This window comes from Emydura macquarii, unplaced genomic scaffold (assembly GCF_026122565.2).
Source record: "Emydura macquarii macquarii isolate MOO-44397 ecotype Brisbane River unplaced genomic scaffold, CSIRO-AGI_Emac_v2 contig_2768, whole genome shotgun sequence".
NCBI lineage: Eukaryota > Metazoa > Chordata > Testudines > Chelidae > Emydura > Emydura macquarii.
In genome coordinates this window covers 36,696,510-36,714,617 of record NW_027132905.1, presented here as the reverse complement: position 1 = coordinate 36,714,617, position 18,108 = coordinate 36,696,510, and the positions used below count along the sequence as shown (strand labels likewise).

Here is an 18,108-nt window from a genome sequence, read left to right as displayed (position 1 = left end):
TCCTTCTGCCTTCCTGCTTTGTATTTTCTGGGTATTTGAAAGGATCGTAGATTTCCCAGCACCGAGTCTGGTGCACAGCCGTGAGGTCCCTTCCCTGCCAATAACTGTCCGGGGCGAAGCTTGCTCGGGATCTAATAAGCTAGCATTTAGCAAAGGCGCAAGGGGATTTCACGGCAAGGCTATTCCTCTGAGAGGGGGCGTAGTGCTCCAGGAGGCCCCGCGTGGTGTATGCTTTTTCTGACCAGGACGCTGCTGTGCATCTCTTTAGCTACGTGTAAGCTTGTTTTTTCAAGTCCCTTTCCCTTGGCTGATGAGTAATGTGGATGTAGCCCTGTGGGGTGGAATCAGCTGCATGGCCAAGGGACAGCACTTGGTTAGAGAGACAGCCCCAGGCTAAGGGATTCAGAGCGAGCCCCTGTTCCAGCTGGGGGGAGGGGAGGACGCCCACCCACGCTGACGTTAGCGAGTGGCAGACCCCCCACAGGGGAGGCGTTTGGAGGTCACGGCCTGAGGACTGGTCCCACGGGGGCTTGGGGTCATTTCAGAGCGATGGGGGAGCCATCCCCCCACACTGCCAGAAGAGCCCTAGGCCCAGAGCAGGATGGTGCAAGGGGCAGCCAGGCTGTGCCACGCCCACTCCCCAAGCAAGGCAAACCCCTTCCTGCAGACCCAGCGAGCGTGCAGTTCCTGAGCCCTCTGCCCCACAGCCCCTGGGTGCGCATCAGCCCAGCTGTCGGGGGGGCCGAGCATGAGAAGCAGCTGAAGGAGAAGGATGAGGTTATGTGGCCACTTGAGCGAAGCTGCACAGTCAAGGGTGGGGTAGGATCCCCAGGTGCTTTCAGCGGGATCACAGAGCAGCAGCAGACAAGGTGGCTTCCCTCCCATCTGATTCTGGCCCGGCGGCTGGACCTGTTTCTTCTAGGTGCAGCCCTCACACCATGGGCCGCCCTCCTGTCACCTACACTTCGCTGTTGCAGTGTGCGTGCCGCGGGCCCTGCCTTCCATCAGCGGGCAGCATGCAGCAGCTCTGGGCTCTGCACGGCTGCCTCTGGCGTGCAGGGGTTTGTTTTGACCTCTAAAGGGAGCTGCCTGCCTGAGCAAGGCCTCTGCCCCGTGCTGTCCTGCTGCAGGGGCGACCAGCCGCAGCAGTAGGCCTGGAGAGAAACTGCCCACAGGGCCCTTCCATTCGGCGGTCGGCCGGTCGGCCCGGTTCAAAGTGGCCTGCACTGTTGAGCTCCAAGGTGCAGTTTGAGGCCCCCGCCGTTTGCTCAGGGCTCTGGGAGGGATTGCAGAAGGGCCTGGGAAAGCACTGGGGTGAGTTTCCTGCGTGTCTCCTCACCCTTCCTCCGCCTCTTCCTCCTGCCAGGTTCCAAGTCGTTCAATATGATGTCCCCAACCGGTGACAACTCCGAGCTGCTGGCAGAGATCAAAGCTGGGAAGAGCCTCAAGCCGACGCCGCAGAGCAAAAGCCTCACCACTGTCTTCTCAGGCAGCGGCCAGGCAGGGGCCAGTGTAGGTGACCGGCTGGCCCTGATCCCTCGGGCCTCGCTCAGCCATTTGTCCCTGGGGGGAGGGGGGGGGGAACAGGGTTAGGAATGGGATTAACTTTGTAATTAAGGGTGGCAAGTTTGACTGGCTGCAATTGGCACAACAAGCTGGGAGTCCTCAGCAAAATTGAGCATGATCCGCTTTGCGCTGTAAGCAGGGCACAGCCGGGAGGCTGGGGGCCTGGGCAGGTGTGTGGGGCACTTCCCGCAAGGGTCAGCTGCTGCCCCCAGTAATCCCAGGGGCTGGCACAGCCCAGCAGTCGTGGGCAGAGCTCATCCTGCCCAGCGTTTCATACGCCAGCACTAAAACCCAGGAGACTGCAGGCCCTCCCGCTCCGAGACCCCAGAGGCCCCTCCCCACCGAGCGCTCGGGGCAGGAGGAAATATAAGCCTCTCTCCTGGCTGCAGAGCACCCAGCAAAGGAGGTGGGCTCGCCCGAGGCACAAGAAGCCATCTCCAGGCGGGGGCACCGGGCCTCTGAAGGGAGCCCTTGGGTGGGGAGGGCCCCACGGCACACTGCTGGGAACCAGCATCCCAGAGCCAGCTTGGCCACCAGATGCTGCTTTCGAAGCAGAGCAGGGTTGCCCTAGGTTCAATGGGTCTGAGCAGAAAGATGCTCCTTTCCCTGGGGTGTTTTGAGCCGTCCTGTGGAGTTCAATGACATGTCTCATGCTGCACCCAGAGGCCCCGCTCAGCATTCAGGATCCACTGTGCCAGGCGCTATACAAGCAGCTAGGGAGAGACGGTCCTGGCCCCAAAGAGCCCGTGCCAGCCCTAGGGTGCGGGGAAGAGAACAGCAAAGCACTGCCCCCTCCACAATGGCTCCAACACCTGGAGGAAGGGCCTGGTTCCCTGGGCTCGCAGAGGGAGTCCGCAGATGATTGAAGGCCTGGGCTCCCTGCTGCAGGGAGAGGGGGGTTTCTCTCTCAGTGAGCTCCTCATGTAGCATCTCCCTCCTGTCACAACCGATCCTGAACTAAAGCCCTCTCCTCTTTCTGCCGTCCAGATCGAGACTGCCGCTTCCTCCCTGTCCCCTGTGAGGACGCCCACCCCACCGGCCACACCCGACGCAGCCTCCAACCCTAGAGCCTCCAGCTCTCCCGAGCCGGTTGTCAACGGCAACTCGCCCCTCCTAGCCTCGGGGCAGCCCAGCCAGCTGGACGTGGAGGCCCTGATCCCCACCCGTGACGAGCAGGGGCGGCCCATCCCCGAGTGGAAGAGGCAGGTGATGGTGCGGAAGCTGCAGATCAAGATTCAAGAAGAGGAGGAGCAAAAGCGCAAGGTACGAGGGGGGAGCCCGCAGTGCTGCAGTGCGTGTGCTGTGACCCTCCCCTGCCGTGTGCTGTGACGGTGCTGAGACCGCGTTCCTCCGCGGCAGGAGAAGAGCCTGGACCCAGCAGCTTAAGGCGATGCAGAAAGGGGGGTGGGGCACCTCGCCCAGCGAGGCTGCACAGGGCAGGATTTGGGTGTCGGGCAGGGAGCGTGGGGCTTCCTCTCCTCCCTCCCAGCTGGCCAAGTGCGTCAGGGGAGACGCACCCTTCAAGGATGGGTGCAGGCTGGCGGCCAGGTGGGTGGGTCTCAGGTTTGTTCTGGGCAGTTCCTGGAGTTGATAAGGCTAAACAAGCAGGAGTAATTGTGTTTGACCAGCTAGTGGCAAAGGGCATCCAACAGAGCCTGCAACTTTTTGTAATGGCTACAGGCAAAGCAGACAGCCCAGAGTCGGCCCCCCCTGCCCCCATTTCCCTTGGGCCAACAGGCACGAGTTCAGATGTCTTCACTTGCAGAAATGCATCCTGCTTTCTGCCCAGCATTGCCCAGACAGCGGCTGGCAGGCCATCACCTCCACTCACTTGGGCTTGCGTCAGGCAGTGCTGGGGTCAGGGGCAGCATGTCCGATTGGACAGCCTGGCTCCCCCACACCTGGACCCAGGGGGCCGCCCCCAGAAATGAGAGGAGAGGCTCCCATCTGCTCTGCTGAGCTGCCAACCAGGATGCCAGTTAGGTTGAGCTGCCCACTAAGGGATGGGTGGTACGTCAGCGAGGCTGTGTGTGACGGCGGGAGCTGAGACACACTTGGGCAGCACGGTCTCTCTGTATCCACACCCCCCCGCTGTGCACTCACTACTCGCGCACACAGGCTTTCTGCTGCCAGGCAGCACAGGTAGCCCTAGCTGAGGGGGGTGGGGGGGAAGAGGAGAGGGAAGCTTCGTGATGCAAAACCGCCCCGAGGCAGGCTGATGCCACAAGCCATCCCAGAGGTCAGAGTCTTTGCTAAGCAGCTGCCTGAGTATGGCTGCTAGCCCGGGATCCAGAGTGGTGCAAGGACAGGCTGGCTGGCATGTCCTGGAGAACCAGAGAGGAGCTCAGGCCATGGTAGCGTGAGAAGGGGCAAGCAGTCTTTGGCCAAGAGCAGAGGCAAACAAGCGGCCTTCGCTGCCTTCAGTCCAGCAGAGACGCCCGCTCTCACGTCAGCCTGGGATTACTTTAGAAACCAAATGCAGAGCAAGATGGGGAAACAGACGGGGCAGGGGGGTTCCGGGGGGGAGCAGCCAAGAGGCCAGGGACCAGAGGAAGCGTCAAGGTCAAACCATATTTAAGACCTCCGCAAACATGGTGGATGTTTCACAGCATCATCTCCTGATGTTTTCATTCACATGGGAGGTGCCCAGATACAATGGTGATAGGCACATTTCAGATCCAGTCATGCAGCTGCACGGCGGCGTCCGACTGGTCAAATGAGCAGCAGCAATGCAACGTTGTCCTGTTGGATGGCAGCTGAGACAACCTTCCCGCCAAGTGAATTAACATTAGTGACGTCCGCCCTTAGCTGGACAGCGACCTGCTGGGCTGGGCCTCTCCCTCCCTGCAGTGAAGTGCTCACCACAATGTGGTGAGGCTTCGTATCCACCGTGTCCATGTCGCCTGCGCGGAGCCGATCCCCCCCCCCGGGTACCCCCTGTGCACCCTCGCACCGCATGGCTTGGTGGCAAGGGAGGCAAGGCTGAGCAGATCTCTCCCAGCGGCGGCACCCCTCCACATTAATGGCAGCTACTGCAGCTAGTCTCGGCCAGGATGGATGCAGCAGGAAGCTTTTTATTCATTAACAGAGCTCCGGGGTAGCTAACCCGGGCCAAGGCTCAGGCACCGCCGAGCATGCTGGGTAAGTGCCACGCCAGCTGGACCCTGGACTTGCGGGAGCGCATGTCCAGGGAGTAGTCAGAAGGGCGCGGGCTGGGGGCTGGTTGTGCCTGGGGCGGCGCAGGGGCCTCTTCTGGCTGCCTTAGGAATTTGACAGGTCCTGCTCAGCAAGGATTGAATTTGCTGAGAGTCAGACAGCGGCACGTGGGTCGAATGGGGAACCACCTTCCTCAGCTTCCTGCGCCAGGGGGTCTCAGCAGGTCTGATGTCTTCTCTGGGCACATGGGGCCTTGCCTGGCTGGGACATTTGTGTAAATGGTCAGTTGTGGAGGGTTCATTCTAAGGAAACCCCTGTGCACTTTAAGAACGAGGTGTCATGAAAACCCACCATAAACCTTCCCGGAGCAATCCCTCCCGCCAGGCCCCTTCCGCGCGGTTCGAAAGTGGCACTGAGAGGGAGCTGGGAGTGCACACACAGCACTGGCCCTCGCAGCTTCCAAAATCTTTATTTTTCTAGTGGTGTTTTGGGCTTGGATTTTCTTTCGGACAGTTTGTTAGGGCCGAAGCACAGGCACCAGTTATTTTCTGGCTGGTGTGTCATATGTGTCTGGTTCACACGGAGGGGTTGGCTTTCCCTTCAGACACTTTTGAGCAGTTAAGGTTTGGGTGTGTGCTGTGGAGCATTCTGCATGAACTGAAGCATGCTGCACGGTTCTCAGCTCTGTGCATTGCGCTGGTCAACGCTGAGATGCATTTAAACTGCAGTATTGAGCCCACGTAGGGCTAACGAATAGGAACAAAGCCAGTCACCTGGGCTGAAAGACTCCATCACATATGAGCTATTACCAGCTGGGAGAGAGACCCCCGCTCCAACATGCCATCCAAACCAACAATCTCCCAAGCTGGGCACTGGGACAGAGCTGCCACTTTCTATTTTAAAATGAGGACCGGGGGGGGTCTTATAAACAAAACAACCCCCCCCCCCCAAATCTCCCATTGTGTATGGAGAAGATACTGCAAGTTTAAATGTCTTACATGGTCATTCAGTGGTGTAATGAGTGAGCGTTCCTGGCAACAGCTGCTGCTCTATCCTTCGCTCAGGGACTAGCACCAACATATTCTTAGCAAAGGCCTCGCTCCAGCAGAGCGTGGGAGATGCAAACAGTCAGTCTCTCTCCTCCAGCTTCATTGACTCTCCTTCGCTTTGTATCATCTGCCTTTGTCTACACTCTCCCCCCACCTCCTTGCGTTCCGTATTTCCAGCCTGCCCATTGCCATTACACCACGAAGGACATGTAAAGTCTAGAGTGTGTGCAGAGAAAGGACAATGTGGAGCTCTGGCCTGAGGGAGATGTTTTTCCCTCTGTTTTTTCCCCCCTGCCTTAGCTTGAGACCGGGAGTTACTACCATCCCGAAGGCTGGAGATACTCCCATGCACACAATGGGATTCTGGGACCCTTCGGGCAGCTGATGACCGAAGAGGACATAATCCGCATTGAGAAGCAAATTGAGAACCTCCAAGTGATGCACAAAGTTCAGAAGGTGGAGACTGAACTGGAGCAGCTAGAGCATGAAATGCAGCAGCTCCTGCCGCTCTCAGCTGCCTTGGCGAAGGAGCATTTCCTGGCAAACCCCAAGCGCATGCAAGGCCGAGCCGATGACCTCCCGGCCTGGTGCAGCAAGATCTCCACTCTGCTAAAGAGCATGGCCATCCTCCTGGCTATGCTCGGGGGCAAGGCGGTCAACCTGGCAGACATGGTGAGCCCCGCCACGTCCGAGCACATGTGCCAGGCCACGAGCATCTTGCCCGAGGCAGCACCACTAAAAGAGGGCCCTGCTAACATCGGGAGATCGCAGTCCTTCAGCTGCACCCGGGAAGAGGTGGAGAAGGAGATCATGCAGTGTGGGGTGTCGGTAAAGAACCTGAAGGCCAATTATGAGTTGCACATGCAGTCCCAGCTGCCGGATGCTGTGTCCAGCAGGGTGTACAAGCGGAAGAGGTCCCTCCCTGTGGGAACCGTGCCGTGTAGCTGCAGTCGAGAGCCCATCCTGGAGGAGGATTATATAACGAGCAGCGATTCATTCAGTGCACTAAATGAAGACACTGCAGCAAATGGCATAGAGCCGCCCATGAGGCTCATGCACACCCCCTTGGAAGCAGGGCCCCTGCCTTCCAGGAAGGCAGATGCACAGAGTGCAGTCGTGGACCCTTTTGGGGAGGCGCTGTTCAGCCCAGACCACCTGACCAGAAGCCTCCCAGTGCAGACAGAGCTGAGCTGTGTGCAGGATTACATCGACATGCGGAAGGAGAGGATTGTCTACCTCTTCCTGGAGCACTGGAAGAAGTGGACGTTCACCGAGTCAGTGAGACACACTCACCCCAAGAGGAAAATGGTGCTTGCGGAAACGCTCAACTCCGATTTCAGTGAGGACAGCACCCCGGGCACCATGGTGGCTGGGAAGAAACCCAGCGAGGATGACCGGCTCTTGTACTTCATGAAGCAAAGACAGGTGGTGGGGAAGCTGATCGCCCACTGGAGAAGCATCATCAGCCAGGTCCCGACACGGCAGATCCGACGTCTGAGCCGCACCAGCATGTTGTACTGGCCTGAACACTTCCTGCCACATGTCGGCGGCGCCCCCGTGGAGTACGACAGCCTGACCCTGGACCTCTTCATGCTGGGCTACTTCCAGCTCTTGGAGATGAGCATGAGCCGGGCAGAGAGAAAGTTCCGGCACCTCCTGTGTTATGAGATGTTTGACCGGCTGGGCAGCCACAGCTGGGAACTGATCCGCCAGTTCCACAGGGTGGTGATGGAGCAGATCGAGGCCGGGGCGCGGGACTGGCTAGATGGCTTCGAAGATCTCAAACAGGAGTTCTTTGGGGACAGCCTGGAGCCGGAGCAAGTGGCTGCAGCGGACCCAGAACTCCCAGCAGGAACCCAGCCTCCACATCTGTTCCGTCAGGAATCCTCGCAGAGCTTAGCCAGTGATATCCCACAGCCGGCTCCAGCGCCCGATGAGCTGGGCCAAGCCCCTGCCCCAAAATGCCGGGAGAGCTCCATACAGCTGGTCTCTGAGCTAGGGGAGTTCAGCAACGAGGACATTTGTCGCTATATAGACCGTAGCTTCTCCTTCTGGAAAGAGAAGGAGGCGGAGATGTTTGATATCTGAGCTCTCCCCAAGTGCTGTGTTATCCACTCCCCCGCCCACGCGGGTACCGGTGACAGCATCCTCTTTGAAGTGGGATGTTGGTCCAGCTACAGAGAGGGAATTGCTGGTTGAGACGCAGCTCCGATGGCAGCAGGGGACAATCAAACGTGCGCCGGCACCACCGACAAGGGCTGCTTTGGCTCTGTTAATTAGCTAAGGAACCAGTCGTAATTCCGAGATGTCTGAACCCAAGACAAAGCTTTTGGGAGAGGCCTGTACCCATCTGACATTCTGCCGAGGTGAAGAGCTATAAGACGGATAAATGGAACACGTATCCCCAGCTGCACCGAGCACAGGAATCTGCAGTGCAGACCAGGGACTCTGCATAGAAACAACTTAATATTCATTAAAATGGCGTGGGAGGGGCCCCAATCCTGCAGTCCTTACTCACGCAGAACTCCCATGGACTTCAGCAACTCCAGTGATCTCAGTGGCGGTTTTGGTTGCATAAGGACTGCAGGATTAGTCCCAGAGTCTGCGTGGCTTTGCGGAATCCTGAATTCCCCATATGGACAGTCTCAACGGACTGAGAGTCCTTCTTTCACAAGTAAAGCTTCCTGAGCAGCCGATTCTCCCACCTAGCTGCACTCACCAGGGCACAGCCGTAACCATGGGTCACGTGAAGTTGTGGCTATTTGCGTGTCTCTGTATGAGGCGTCCCAGGGATTTTCCTCCAGAACTGTTTGCTGCAGTTGCTGTAGGCCTGCCCCCACGCGCTCCTGCATTAGCTGGAGGAAGAGCTAATCCCTGACAAATTTACAGTCGCACACGCTGTCGCCAGGTTTCTAACATGGCTCATGTACAGACACTTCTTTACAGAACGGTTCCTTTAGTGGGGGAGCCAGTGATCTGGGAGAAGGACCGGGTCTGAGCATCTCCATCCTTCCTGTGGCCAGGTGGAGGAATAAGCCATAGTAACAATGACCCAGTTACCCTGGTTCCATGCAGAGTCCAGGCTGCAAGCTGTACGAATTGGTCTCGAAGTGCATGGTTCTGCTTGCAGCCGGATTAGCAATTCCTCTCACGTTAAAACTGCGGGGAGAATTCCCTTTGATGTTGTGTGCTTTCAAATTACAGGCCACGTTTACTAAATTGTTCTTTAAAGATTGCAAAGTCTGTTGCTTGCCCTAGTGGAATGTGTATGGCTTGGACTAGAGATAAGATTAGAGCTCTCCTGGGTTGCTTATTGTATATACGTTTGGAAATGAGGTTTGCTTTACAATGGGGGGAGGTTGTGTGTGTGTGTGTGTGTGCATGTGTGTGTGTGTGTGTATGCGCTTTGCATCTGCCTTAACACTACTTGTGTCTATGAAGGAATAAAGCTCGCTGCTCTCTGAAGGGAGTGTCGCAGTTCTTTTAGCGGGATCTGGTCCCTTGACACCTTGCTCCCAGGGCAACGGCTGTTCCAAGCCCTGTGTCCTGCAGACGCCCAGGTAGAGGGCCAGTGAGTGCTCTGTCCAGAAAAGTATTTGCCTTGTTCACGTGGCCTTAAGCCTGGTGCCCGGTGCTTAGCGCCCAGCCTGGCGCCTGCAACAACAAAACAGTCGACTTTAAAGAAAGAAGAGGTGAGGAGGGACTACTTTGTATATCGAAGCCCTTCGCTCGAGCTGCGCCAGGCTCGTCCCCCAACCTTTCCCAGCAGCAGGAAAGCACTGATGGCCAGCAGCAGCAGGTTGGCATGGTGTTGAGATCCTGGCTTGTTCTTGCTAACGGGAGACTGTGCTGGCAGCCCTGCATCGTCTGACACGCCTCACTTCCACTAACGCTAGGTTGGTGGGGCCCCCGGCCCAGGGGAGTAGCCCTGAGTTCTCAAGCATGCATGTGCCAGGAATCGCATTAGCCAGCAGATCCATGCCTGGGATGTGGGGAAACATCCATCCGGCCTGGCACTGTGGCCCCAACCCTGCTGGCAGTGATTTCAGTGGTGGCAGGGCTGGGAAGCGCAGATTAAATCAGAACCAGCCAGAACGCCAGCCTCAGCTCTGAGCAGGGCAGGAAGTATTTGATGCTAACTCCATCATACACCCATTTCACGGCCTGGTGCATTGCCAGGCCTGGTGTGGCAGCCGAAGTTCCAAAACCCCTTGGGACATGCGAGGGGCTGTTCTCCCAGCATCCCCAGCACAAACCAGCAATTATCCAAGAGCTCACTCACATAGGATGTGCCGACCAAGAGGGGCTGTAATGAACTCAGACAAACTCTCAGGGGCTTAGCTAAGCCTCTTAAGAGTTGCTCTTCACCAAACCAGGAGTTAGATGTCAGCAGATCAGTGCGATTGAGGGTCCTGCCCGGTCACAGAGCCTGGCACTGCACGGAAGCAGGGTGCTATGCATGCAGAGCGCGCTGACTCTTCTCCCACTGACGCCCATCAAAGCAGAGGCACTCTGTGGCGAGGTATGGGTCCTGCATGCATCTTTTTACAAAGCTAGAGAACTGGCTCCTTGGAAACCATCAAGCAACCTGGTAAAGGGGGAGTTTCCACTTTATACGGGAAGGTTTGCTCCATCCATAGGTGCTGCCTCTGCTGTGTGGAGCTATGATGGGTCAGGACATGTAACCTACTGTGGACTTCCCACACCGTATTAGTGTCAAGATCTCTGGTCTTGCCTGTGTGGCTGTCAGACTGGCCCAGAGCCGTTGGACAAGAAGCAGTCTGCGCTATAGCCAAACGCACTTGGTATTTCACAATGGGCCTGGGCCCACAGCAAACCTGATTCCTCTTTTTCTGTCGTAGGGGAGTGGCTGGGTTAGGGATTAACGATTGGCTGTAGGAACATAGGAATAGCCAGACGGGCTCAGCCCCGAGCTCTGGCTCTGGCAGCCGCCAGAGCCACCTGCCCCAGAGGAAGGTGCCAGAGGCCTGCAGCAGTAGCTCTGGGGGCATCTGCCCCCCACATCAGGTCGCATCCTGGTCGCTAATGGTTAGAGCTTGGCTGAAGACCAGAGATGTAAGGGCCAGGATCCCTTCCCGTGGAGTTACTCTGTGATCACACACTAAAATCACATCACCTGAGCGGGCACGGATGGGCAGGGTAGAAGCCACCAACTGCCCTGACGGAGGCTGGGGCTCACAGACACTGGGAGGCAGAGGGCTGGCGGCAGCATGGGGGACCTCGCCTTGGCTACTGCCTGTGCTGGACCACTTTGGTCCTGGCCACCTGTAAGCTCCCGTCAAGCCGTGCTGAGATCAGGAGTCCGCTGGCCTGCAGGAGTCTCCCACCGCTCTCCCTCGGGCATCGCTCTGGAGTTGACTGAGCCACGCGACCCTTCCCCTGCCATGGTCCCGTGCGATGCCCACGTGCATGCCCGCGAATGGTCCCGGCAAGCAGGAAGTAGGTCACGCACACGGGTCCTGCAGCAATGGAGAGTGTGCTGGGCGGATGGGAGGGATTGTTTTGTGAAAAGGCCCACCCAGCAGTTCCAGGCTCCCAGAGGAACTTGGCGTCTCACTTGCCAGAAGCTGGGCGTGCATCTGCCCCTCTGTGCATTGCCGTTTTTACTTTGCACTTAGGCCGGTCCTGGGCAGGGAGGCGCCTGTACAAACAGGCTCCAGCTGGTTTGCCTGACTCAGCAGCCTCTGCTGACCCCAGATCCCATGTCCTGCTCATCCGCTCAGCACTACGGCTCCCGGGCACATACGCCCGTCCAGCACGAGTGGCATCCAGAGCCGCTGGCCCCTTGCATAGCTGCTCTGCTGCGCTTTGGACAGCCCAGGTACCAGGAGCTGCCAGAGAGTCCCTCCTAGCCGGGCCAAGCCAGTCAGCTGAGGAGATTTCTGCCGATGTCTGGACACGTGGGGGGGGTGTGCTGTTGGCGGGGGCTGACCGCTCCTGGAGCTGTCTGAATCCAGCCACAGCTGCGCCCTGCTCAGGGCTTTTTGCATTGCCTTGTTCTCCATGCCTCTGCTACCTGGGATAGCTGGCACACCCTCCTTTCTGTGTGGGCAAGGGTCCCTTCTTTGAACCCTTCCATGGCTCCTCAGTGGTTCTCCTCTGCTCTTGGCGACAGCGGCCCCTTTGCCTTTGCCACAGCCTCTCACCTTCACAACTCCACATCACCACCTGAGAGCCCTGGGAACCCTCCTTCCTCTGGCAGCCATCTCCCCTGCTCTCTGCTTGGCCAGCTCCCTCTCCACAGGGCCGGGGGAGGAGGGCAAGTGCCTTCCAGCTAGTCTGTCCGGCCAGCTGTCTCTCCTGTTCCTGCTGCCCTCCCGCCAGCTCTGTGGGCCTCACAGGGCCTCCTTAATGCCTTTTCCTGTGTTACAGGAGAAGGAAGAAGAAGCTCGGTTGGCCACCATGCCAGCCTGGAGGAGAGAGATCCTGCGGAAGAAGATGGAAGAGGAAAGGTGAGTGTCCCCGGTGGGGTGTTACGGTGGTTGCCCAGGTGCTGTACAGCCATGAGCTAATTGTATTTTCTGTCTCCTTGTTTTCACAGAGAGCAAAAACGGTGAGTCCTGCTTCTCCATTTGCTTCTCTGATAGACTGAGAGTCCCGTACACTCAACTCCTTCCAACCACGTCTGTGTACCTGGGAGGGCCAGACAGAGCAGGCTTGTTTGCTTTGCTTTGCTCTGCTTAAAGCCGTGCTCCACACTGAACAGGTCAGTGTCAGGCGGCTGAGTTTGCCAACCAACACCGCCCTGTTTGTTTTGTTTCTAAACAGAAAAGAGCAAGAGCAATTGAAGCGCGAAGAGGAGGAGAAGGAGAGAGCGCAGTCAGAAAAGCTAAGGACACTTGGATACGATGAGACCAAACTCGCCCCCTGGCAAAGGCAGATCATCCTAAAGAAAGGGGATATAGCAAAGCACTAGGCACTCCATTCTCCCGGTCCCCTCTTGTGAATGTAAGAACTTTCTTCCTTAGCTCTTCCTTAACGGCAGCCGTTCGGTAGGGCGCAGCAGGGTCAGCTGCTCTGCTGGGTCTCTCGCTGGCCCACTGCAGACACTACCAGCTGAAACGTTAGTTCCTACGTAACTGTCTAGTGTCCATCCCGCTAACGAAATAAATGCAACAACCTTCACCACTAACACTTTGCAGAGAGCTGGAGTCCAGGCTCAGTAATGCTCTGGGGTTCCTCTTCCGGAAACAACTTGGCTTAAAAGATTTTTAGGGCATGGGAGAGGTTTTCAATAGTTAAAGTAAGCAAGCATATGTGGGCTCAGAAGAAACTCAGCCATGATTTTTAAAATGGTTGAATCTGCAGCCTGTTCTGTTCCACATAATACCTTCCCTCCGTCTTCACACAGCGCAGCCTTCCTTTAGGCGGCTTCTTACCCTGGCTTCCCAGTCCCACTCAGTCATTTGTTTACCAGAAAATATACATGTAACAGTAATAGGTGGGGCTCCTCTGAGGTTATGCAGACAAGCTGAATGTGGGTTTATGAATGTTGTGTATATATAGATTCAGCTGCTACTAATACACATTCAGTTGGTGTCCTGTAGATGTTGGCGTATAGATCATGCTTGGGTGTAATTGTTATTTTGCAAAATGGATCTTTGAAAAGAAACTTCATGGTTAAACCACTGCTGTGAACCGGTCGGGTTGCTGCGAACCGCTTCTTCAGCTGCCATATTACGTCTAGCCCCGGCTCCTGCAGTCACACCATTGCCATTCGAGCAGGCGCTGGTTTCGTTTTTGTTCTGTCATGTGTTTCCTGGAGCTTCTAGAGGGCGATTTTCAGCTTGTTTCTGACCTAGAACTTCTCCGTTTTCAGCAATTAAAACAATAAACACCTCCAGGAGTTTCCTGTTCCCTTTTGTGGTCCCCTCTCGCTCCCACACTCAACGCATGCTGCTCCACGCCGCCCACCGGCTCGCCAAGCACATGCCGGGTGTGCATTAAGCAAGCTAGCTAGCACCCAGGAGTGGAGCTGCCAGGCAGCCAAGTGTCCTGTGCGCTTCACACCAGCCCCCCGCAGCTGGATCTCATGGCTTTCCCCAAACAGCCCCTCTTCCATCACAGGGGCCGCCCAAGGGCTCTAGAGGTGAAGGTGGCAGCTGTGTGGACTCACCATGGCCCCGGAGAGGAGCATGGCACATTGTGAATCTCTGGGGGCTCCCCTGCATCCATGCTGGGCCTGCCCCTGGCGCTGCCCCCTAGCGCAGTTGTGGGCTACTTCAATGGGCAAGAGGCAGCAGAGGATGGCCAGGAAATAGCTTCCCTCACCTCCCTCCAAGACTTATTACACGGGCCCAGCTCTTTGCTAGCTGCAGCCTCCCCGATAGCCACTCTGCTGGGCCCTGCCTGCCAACCCTCCCCAGCTGGGCTGGGGGGGCTGGGCCTTGGGCTGCCAGGTCCGTGGGTCTGGCAGCACGTGCAGGAGGAGACACCCCCCACTGGCAGGGGAACGCTGAAGCTAGTCTGAGCGTGGTGCCAGGACCTTAGAGCCACAGGGACTGTCCATGCCAGTGCGGGGCCATCTGAGCGGCCAGGACCGTGCGTCACAACCTGTCATGACCCTGGGCAGATGGGCACCAACCAGCCCGTGTGAGCCTTCCCCCTCCAACACAGGGCGGGTGGCCTGGGTTGGCTGCCGGGTCAGTCCCAAGGCCGGAGACCCCAGAGGCAAGTGCACGGGGCCCCAGCTCCCAGGCGCCAGGGGGCGCGAGCGCTCACGCCCCACCCGGGGGAACGCAGAGCAGCAGCACAGAGAGGGCTGAGATGCCCTGCCCAGGAGCCTGGCCCAGGGGGTGCGGGATGGGTGGTGCTGCTTTTAATTTGGTCACATTCCAGATTGAAATGACCCCCCAATGGTCCTTCCCTCGAGAGGGCAGGACTCTTCCCACAAAGCCCAGCAGGAGCAGGCCAGGACCCTCCCAGGCACAGGACATCCCCCCCCCGCCAGCTTCTGCTCAGTGCCTTTAGTTTAGCTTCAGCCTCCAATTTGTGCAGGTTTCCTTTGCCTACCACTGTACAGTGCTTGGTGCAGATTCACAGCCCCCCCTCAGCCAGCACATCTTTAGCATGTCAGACCTGCTGAGGCTAACCACGGGGGCTTCAGGCAAGGCTGAGTCCGGCAATGCTGGGACTTTAGGCTGCAAAACTGGTGTTATGTAAACTCTGGGCGAGGAGACGGGGGCCAGGACTTTGTCCCTGTTACACACACAACTGCAAGTCAGCACCCACAGGGGTGCCTGACCTTTGTTTCCAATTGCATCTGCCTCTGCCATGGGCACCTTCCATTAGGCACCCTCCTGTCCCCTTCCAGCGTCAGGGTAGCTGGGCCGCCCCTTTGCAGAGGCAGTTCCTGCCCCGCTCTGCTTAGCAAGGCAAATTCAAGAGGGAAAAAGCCAAGGCCGTGGGAGAGAACAACTCCCAGGTAGCAAGCCGGCACTAGGCAGCCTGCTCCAGTAAATGGGTTTGCGTTGCCCTGCTCCAGCTTGCTAACTTCGTTAAGTGCAGCCCAGAGATGAGTCAAGTTCATTTAACAATAATTGACTAACCAAACATTCTCATTAGCTAAGCAGTGAGAAAATTAGCCACATTCATCAACATCTGCCCAGCCCCCAGGATTGCATTTTAAGTTCCCCCAGCATCTGGAGTGGGGGGGGGGGGGGGCATGGGGTATTTGGGCCAGCCAGAAATAAGGGTTTAAGAGCAGCTGGCCCCAGCCTGGGCTTTTCCCAGCCTCCCACCCCATGCAGAAGAAAAGCCACACCGGAGGCTGAGCCACACCACACTGATTTATTGCCAGCAACAGACACTGGGAGCAAGCACCCTGGCGCTGCCACGTCACCCCACACCGGGCTCTGCTGAGCCTTCCTTGCACAGATCCAGGGATCCTGCAACACGCAGGCAGGGCGTCTGCGCTCCCGGGCAGACATTTGCTTGGGAAGGTGCCAGCGGCTTCCTCCTCTCTCTGCATGGAGCCACCGCTCACTGAAGCCCCTCGCACTAGGAGCAGCTTCCCCCCAGCTTGGACACCAAAGGCCTGAGCTCAGCATCTGCACTGCCCCTGGGGCTCTGCACAGCCTGCCCCCGCCCAGCGCCCCCACCCAGCACCCCAACAGGCAGGCTGAGCTCCAGCCCTTCCCATTAAGCAGCACCAGTAGTGGGTGTGACATGAGTTGGATCAGGTTCCTCTAGGCAACATAGGATATAAATAAGGGAAGACACAGCCACCTCTTTTCAGAGGGGGGGGAAACCCCCAGCTCAGAGACGCACCGGCCCGTTGCAGCACATCAACGGCCAAGAACAAAACGGTTCTGCCCCTGCTACCACAGGACAGAGCCAGCAATACAAATAATTGACATAAAATGTCTACAGAGGATAAGTAACATTACTTACTGGTACGGCGCCCTAATGCCTGCCCCAGGGGGCTGCTGGACCAAACCACCCCTCCTGCTGCACTGGTGACCTCACCAAGGTCTGGGGCTCATCAAGCAGCTGGGGTGATTGGAAAACCTGCCCCACCTGGAGAGAGCAGAGGCCCCAGGGGACAGGACCAGAGCCAGGCTGCTTGCGAAGGCTCTTACGTGATGGGTGACTCTCGCAGCTAGCCAGCAAGGCAGGTCTCCTGTGCCCACCACCCACCCTCCCATCCCTCTGGTGCCAGAGGTGTGTTGTTCCAGGGGGCGGGGAGGGGGTGGCAGCAATTTTTGCTGCCAGACTTTTCTTCCTGAACAAGGCCATGCAGGCACATAGCAGAGCTGGCCCTCAGGAACCCCACAGCTCTCAGCCAGGGAGGCCAGCACCTTTGCATCCCAGCTGTGGCATGCCGGCATCTCCCTAGGGTAGCTTAGCGTTGCTGAAGGTGAGGGAGCTGGCCCCAGGTCTGGATGCTGGAGAGCCCCCAAGGGAAACTGAGCCCATGGGGAGCACCCGTGGAGTCACCCTCTCGGCTTCATTAGCTGCTAGTGTTTTGGGTCAGAGCCGCGCTCAGCCCAGCTCTCCAGGCTCAGCCTCACCACACTGCACGGGCTGGGCCCAAGCCCCCTCGGCAGGGGCCTGGGCCATGCCACTAGCGCTGGCCCATGTGCAGACATTGCCTCCTGCCCAGAGGCATAGGGCGCACCAGCTCTCCAATGCGGAGTAGCATCCCGCAGGGGAAATGGGGCCCAGCAAAGTGCAGTAACTCGCCCCAGGCTGTGCCCTGAGGCACTGGTATTTATTGCCTGCTGCTCTGGCTAACCAGGAGAGCCTCTCCCTTCCTTAGCAAGTGGGAGCTAGGACAGTGCCCAAAGAACCAGCCTCAGCTGTGAGAGGTTAGCACTAAGCTCTCGCAGACGCTGCCCCTGCTCCTGGGCTCCTGCTCCAGCAGCCCCGCGCGGCCGCGCTCCCTGGTGCACAGATGAGCTACTGCTGCTTAACGCCAACAGCCAGGGAGGCGCTTCAGCTGGGGAATGCCCCACACCCTGCCCCCCGAGCTATCTGAGCAGGGCTTGAGTTCTAAACTTAGCAGGATGGGGGGCTTTTCCCTTTCCACCAAGACCCTGCTTTTTCCTTCAGCGGGAAAGCTGGGGTTATAGGAGAGGTGCCGGCCATGTCTGGCCACTGAGCACAGTCCAGGGAGGTCACAGAGGGTTCTCGATGGCCTGGGATTCTGCCCCTGTCCGTGGCGGAGTCTGGGAATGGCCATTCCACACCCCCGAGAGGCCCATTTGGAAATGGAGCCTGGCCAGGGGCTCAGGGCCTGGCGAGGGAGCGTGACTCAGCAGCGGCACAGAGGCAGCGATGCTGAGACTGTCTCTCTCTGCCTGCCTTGGTCTGCTGCCACCAGCCCATCTGCCGCTCTCGGGGTGCACTGCTTCCCCTGCTGTCCTTTGCAGAGCGACCAACGCCACGGACTCGGCAGCAGCCCTGGCTGGAAGGGGACCGTCCACTGCAGCCCAGGGCACGACACTGCTGCCATCTGCACACCCTGCTCCTCGACTGGGATGCGAAGCCGGGGGGCACTGGAGGGGGGCAGTGATGCCGGCTGTGCGTCTCCTCTTGCTCCACAGTGCAGAGTGGGCAGCGTCGCTGGGCGCGGGCAGGGCATGGCTCATGGCGCTCACGGCTCTGCCCACCCTCGCTAGGGGTCAGGCAGGCAGCAGCCTTGCTGTATAGCAGATACGGAGTTGCTGAAAGTGCTACTCCGTGAGCCAGGCCCTGCCCTCGGTGCCAGCAGGGCTGGCTTCGCTGGCCTCGGCAAGGCCTGCTCCTTCCCATCCCAAGTCCGAGCCCAGGGGCGGGGGAATCACTGAAGCCAGCCCTGGCCAGCAGCGTCAGC

At 58.2% G+C, this 18,108-nt stretch overlaps 2 protein-coding genes and 1 long non-coding RNA gene across 4 annotated transcripts in view; 1 reads left to right on the top strand and 2 right to left on the bottom strand.

Annotated features, from left to right (window-relative positions):
* ESPN (espin) overlaps positions 1–13,633 on the top strand; it is a 77,420-nt gene extending 63,787 nt beyond the window's left edge. Inside the window, exons 10-14 of one of the 2 annotated variants that reach the window (XM_067567063.1) lie at positions 1,367–1,512; positions 2,554–2,829; positions 12,165–12,244; positions 12,334–12,345; positions 12,561–13,633. In XM_067567063.1, coding sequence (XP_067423164.1) covers positions 1,367–1,512; positions 2,554–2,829; positions 12,165–12,244; positions 12,334–12,345; positions 12,561–12,708 — 662 coding nt within the window. In that variant the 3' untranslated portion in view covers positions 12,709–13,633. The remainder of the gene's footprint in view (positions 1–1,366; positions 1,513–2,553; positions 2,830–12,164; positions 12,245–12,333; positions 12,346–12,560) is intronic. The other variant, XM_067567064.1, reaches the window with a different exon arrangement.
* The window catches only part of RPL22 (ribosomal protein L22), a 382,415-nt gene that overhangs the window by 361,536 nt on the left and 2,771 nt on the right, over positions 1–18,108 (bottom strand). The window lies entirely within an intron of this gene.
* LOC137165685 (uncharacterized) lies at positions 4,772–17,327 on the bottom strand. The gene is made up of 2 exons (XR_010923456.1): positions 16,185–17,327; positions 4,772–4,983 (listed from the first exon to the last, which is right to left on the bottom strand). It is a non-coding gene; the product is annotated as an uncharacterized lncRNA (long non-coding RNA).